The sequence below is a fragment of the Gekko japonicus genome, unplaced genomic scaffold (assembly GCF_001447785.1).
Source record: "Gekko japonicus isolate JY-2015 unplaced genomic scaffold, Gekko_japonicus_V1.1 scaffold1847, whole genome shotgun sequence".
In the NCBI taxonomy this organism is placed as follows: Eukaryota; Metazoa; Chordata; class Lepidosauria; order Squamata; family Gekkonidae; genus Gekko; species Gekko japonicus.
This window is the reverse complement of record NW_015163144.1, coordinates 262,631-267,945: the sequence shown is the minus strand read 5'-3', so window position 1 is coordinate 267,945 and position 5,315 is coordinate 262,631. Positions and strand designations below refer to the sequence as shown.

The 5,315-nt window shown below is 43.8% G+C and overlaps 1 protein-coding gene across 1 annotated transcript in view; it reads left to right on the top strand.

Annotated features, from left to right (window-relative positions):
* Positions 1 to 3,513: 3,513 nt before the first annotated feature.
* Positions 3,514 to 5,315, top strand: part of LOC107106796 (ras guanine nucleotide exchange factor F-like) — a 21,383-nt gene continuing 19,581 nt past the window's right edge. Inside the window, exon 1 of the mRNA XM_015406993.1 lies at positions 3,514 to 3,731. Within this exon, the coding sequence (XP_015262479.1) occupies positions 3,569 to 3,731 (163 nt within the window). The 5' untranslated portion in view covers positions 3,514 to 3,568. The remainder of the gene's footprint in view (positions 3,732 to 5,315) is intronic.

Below are 5,315 nucleotides of genomic sequence, written 5' to 3'. Positions count from 1 at the left end.
CTAATAGATCCTTGGGCATTCTGTAATAGTCTTTTAAAGTTATACTTCATTTTTTAAAAGTTTCAGATGGAGATTCCAGTATGAAGCTGGAGTATTAACATTCATGTGTAGATTGAATTTGGTTTCAGTTCTGCCTGGGAGTGGCTAGCTTCGCTTTTAAAGTCTTGTGTTAGAGATCTTATGTTCTAATAGTCAGGGGTGTGTGTGTGTGTGTGTGTATAAAGTCAGGTTTCTATATATATAGTGGAAGCCTCAAGCTGTGCCAGGTTTGGTGACAAGGAAGGGGAGAGGATGGGATTCCCCCTGTGAGTTTCACTGTCATCACCCGATTATATGCATTATTCATCTTTGCCAGTTCATAAACAGTTGAGAGCAGTTCACACCCACTCTGATAGTATTATTTACTCTTTTGACTGGATCTTTTTCCCCCCTGTAGTTCTGTGCAGTAATGTTACATCGCTATTGCTTGATTGCTTAACCTTCTGGCTTTATTTTTTAACGACTTATCCCTTCCCCCTCATCACTTTTCTTCTTCTTGTACTCATGTACATGCACCTCTGTTAACCCACACATGACAAATCAGATACTGGCTCACGAAAGCTTATGCCACAATAAATTTGTTAATCTTTAAACTGCCACAAGACACTTTTGGCTGGGCCCCTTTCCCCATTCTGCTTGTTTATCATTGCCCTTAAACAAAGTGCATTCTGCCAGTGAATACAGAACATTGGATCCAATCCTGTGGAACTTTTTTGTTACAAGATACTAACATATCCACACCTCTGCGAGGTAGGTGGGTCTGAGAGAGCTCTTTCAAGAACTGCCCTTTCAAGGACAGCTCTGACAGAACTATGGCTTGCCCAAGGTCATCCAGCAGGTGCAAGTGGAAGAGTGGGGAATCAAACCCGGTCCTCCCAGATTAGAGTCCGCACACTTAACCACTACACCAAACAAACCCTCTCCTCACATACAGTGCCACTCCACCTCTTCTTCGAGCCTTCTGGTTTTTTCCAAACAACTCATATCCATCCACTACTACATTCCAGTCCTGTGAATCATCCCACCAAGTCTCTGTAATGCCTACTAAGTCATATCCTTCTGTCTGCATTAGAATCTTAAGCTCTTCCTTCTTCTTGCTCAAGCTTTGGGGATTGGCACATAGATACCCGAAGCCATGCACCTTGGCTCCATTAAACCCGGCCCTCCTAGGTGGGCCTCTGTTGTTTGCTCTCCTTGATTTAAATCCCTATGTTGGTTGTCTCCTTCCCCTTGTGGTGTCAGTTTAAAGCCCTCTTGATAAATCTCCCCAGGTTTCCACCAAAACCATTCTCCCCTGACCTTGACTGGTGAAGTTCATCATGTGCTAGTAGGTTGTTGTCCAGAAAACCCAGCCTGTCAGGTCCCAGAATCCAAATCACACCAACACAGCCAGTGGTTCATCTCCATTATCATCTGTTCCCATCGTATTCCCCTTCGAATGACAGGAAGGATCAAGGAGAACATCACATTTGCCTCATTCCATTCAGCTTCCTCCCAAGAGCTTCATAGCCAGCCTTAATGCTTTTGATGTTGTTCATGGCCATATGGGTAATGCTTTGTAGGTTTGATGAGTTTTGTGATCCTGTCTATAATATCTTTAATTTCGCCCCTGGCAAGCAGCACACCTCTTGGGCCAGGGGGTCAAGTTTGGACACATGATGTTCCATACCTCTCAGCAGGGAGTCGCCCATGACCAACACCTTCCTTTTCTTTCCAGTGCCATTTCTTCGTATCTCCCTGTCCTCCTCCCTCTGTCTTCCTTGTATTTGTGATACTTCCACTGGTAGTGTTTCCTTCTCTGCCTCCACTGCAAGGGCCTAGAATTGATTTCTTAGTTCTAATGGCACTGAGTGCTGTCTTGCTCGATGTGTCTGGGGCCGTGCTGTAGCATTCTGAGGAATCTTGTTAGGGCAGTCAACCACACTGTTGTCCCTTTGACTGGTCTCTCCTTCCCTGTGCAGGACATCAAGGCTTCTGTTAATGAATTCCTCCCCTTGCTTGATCTCATGGAGAGTAGCAATCCTTTCCTCCAGGCTCCGAACCTTCTTCACCTCTAAGAGTCCTATCAACTTGCACTTCTGACAAGTGTAGTCCGTCTTGTGTTCAGGGAGGAAGAATTTAGACACTGGAAGAATGCTTGGGATGTCTGAGCATGTTTGTGTCAATTTGGAGATGGGGGGAGAATTTCCAGATTCAGCTGACCATGTCAAATCTTAAAGAATATATGAATATATGTAATACTTTTTGATTTATTTATGTAAAAGAGTGACATATTCTTTTAAAAGTAGCAGATAGCTGGTATACATAGCAGGCAGCTAAATTCTGGCATAAAATAGCTTTTATTTATGCAAAAGTTGCATTTGAAACGCCTCCTTGTGTTCCTATTGTATCTTTTATTCATTTGGAATATTAACCTCTTCTTAAGACACACAAAATTGAAGAGAAAAAATATATCACGCATTGGTTATAAGGTTGATGGCTGTTTTTAACGAAGTGAGATACCACATAAATGTCGTAATAAACAGTCAAGAAGGAGAAAAAATACTGTAAATCAGCGTGAAATACCATAAAACAATCCCTACAGCATCACTAGGTACAAAAAGAAAATTCCTGTTTCTTTTAAAATGGAACAAGACTGGGTAAAATTAAGAACGTAAGAGAAGCCAATGTTGGATCAGGCCAATGACCCATCCAGTCCAACACTCTGTCACACAGTGGCCAAAAATACCAGGTGCCATCAGGAGGTCCAGCAGTGAGGCCAGGACACTAGAAGCCCTCCCACTGTTGCCCCCCCCAAGCACCAAGAATACATAGCATCACTTGCCCCAGCCTGAGAGTTCCTATCTATACCTTGTGGCTAATAGCCACTGATGGACCTCTGCTCCATATGCTTATCTAATTCCCTCTCGAAGCTGTCCATGCTTGTAGCCGCCACCGCCTCCTGTGGCAATGAATTCCGTGTGTTAATCACTCTTTGGGTGAAGAAGGACTTCCTTTTATCTGTTCTAGCCCGACTGCTCAGCAATTTCATGGAGTGCCCACGAGTTCTTGTATTGTGAGAAAGGGGGAAAAGTACCTCTTTCTCTACCTGCTCTATCCCATGCTTAATCTTATAAACCTCAATCATGATAAGAACAAATGGGTATTTTCTAGCAAGAAAAATAATTGGATCCTGAAAACCAAATTGGATCCTGACCTGAATGGTCTACTACTTGAATGGGAGACCACCAAGGAAGTCCAGGGTTGCTATGCAGAGGCAGGCCATTGGCAAACCACTGCTGTTTCCTCATGTCTTCAAAACCATACAGAGTTATGATAAGTGGGTTGCAACTTGATACAACTTTCCACCACCTACCAATTTGGACCTATGGGTATTTTGTCATTTAGATGGGGAAAAAGAAATTATTGAATCCTAAGGTGTTCTAGCAGCTATCACAATTTTGCTCTTTCCCCCCCTATTACACTTAAGGTTAGTCCGTGATACTGTAGAGAAATCTTGGCATGACCACCATTTCCAGCTGACCCAGGGATGAAAAGAAAAACAGCAGAGTATTCGTGGAAGCCAGTACTGCACACCAAAGTTTCTCCATGTGATCGATTTAAACATGCCTGCTGCATCTGCAGGGGTTTCCTTTATGTTTATGGCGGCCGGCACACCACCACCCTGAGTGACTTCTGGCGATATAGGATAGGTAGGTTTGACTGTTAATTTGTTTCATGTTTCCACCAAGCCAATCCTCAGCCTTGCAGATCCTCAGCCTTGTGCACCCCCTCCCACCTCCCCTTGGGCATACAGGTGCAATTGAAGACTTCCTTGTTTAGGAAGTCTTAAAATTCCAATTTGTTGTGACATTCAGATTCAAATGCCTTAGCAAACAGGGGGTTGTTTCGTTCCCAGTGACCACGTTCCAAACCACAGTTTAATCCTGATCAAGGAACAGACCCCAGTTTGTTAGGGGGAGCAGAACAGGATATTAAAACACACTGGAATTAGGCTTCAGACACTGGAAGAGTACTGGGGTTATCTGGGCATGTTTGTGTCTATTTGGAGATGGGGGTAGAATTCCCAGTTTCAGCTGACCATGTCAAATCTTAAAGAATATATGATAATATATGTAATATTTATTTATTTAAAACATTTATTATTAGCTGCTTTTCTACCTACAGGAACTCAAGGTGGCTTATACGTAAGGCCGCTTTATATGTAAAATATGTGTGTATTAAGGCACGATGACCCTAGGACACTGTTGGGCATTTGTCTACAGAATAAAGATTCACATCCAGCAAAAATGGTAGTTCTGTGTTGAGTGTTCAAGCTCTTGCACTGTAACATATGCCCTGTGTCCTGACATTATTATCTGGCGTGTGTCCTGGCTGTGTATCATTGGCTGCCAATGGACAAGCAGGGCGATGCTTGGCATAAGCTCATAAGGTAAATTGAACTGAGCATTCTGGAGAGCAAGGGTGGCACTTGATATGGGGCTACAGTTTTTGGTGGAGGCTCCATAGCTGTAAACATAGTTTCTGAAATATACTGGGTTCGACACATGGTTAGTGATCAGCTCATGCTTTATTATGAATCAGCTTGGAACTAAGACAAACGAGCAGGGCTGAAGCCCTGCTTAAATCCGTGCACAACACCACACCCCCCCACACACACACTTCCCGTGATAGGCTATTTACAGTGCGACTACCTGTCCATTGGTTCCTTTCAGGATCCCAGCTTTCTATTGTTCTAGGTTCCAAGCTGGGCTAGTCAATGCCGGGTCTAGGACATAACAGTTCCTGAAACGTTTTGTTTCATCCATGAGCAGCAACTGAAGCAAAGATTAAGAGAAACAATTTATCTATAATATATATTGTTCTTGGTTTCTTTGTAATGCAGGGCACCCAAGAGTATCTGCTTCAGAGAACCACAGTGGGTTGGATCCCATTCAAGACTCGGGGCGTATGTGTGGGGGATTTTTTGCTGATTCCCTTCTCCTATGACAGTCATCTAATTCCCTTCTGATGCTGGTGTTGTGGGACCTCCATTTCCCAGGGGGGAAGCAGCAGGAGGGAGGGGGGAGAAGGGGAAGTCATACTTCTATGCAGGTAAATTTTAGATTGATTTAAATACATTAGGTTGAATTCCGGGATTGTGATTCAGCTTTGTTGGATGCTACTGGAGTTTAGCGTAGGTAAAGGTAAAGGTTCCCTTGCTCGAAAGCCAGTCGAATCCGACTCTAGGGTTGCGGTGCTCATCTCCGTTTCAAAGCCGCAGAGCCAGCGCTGTC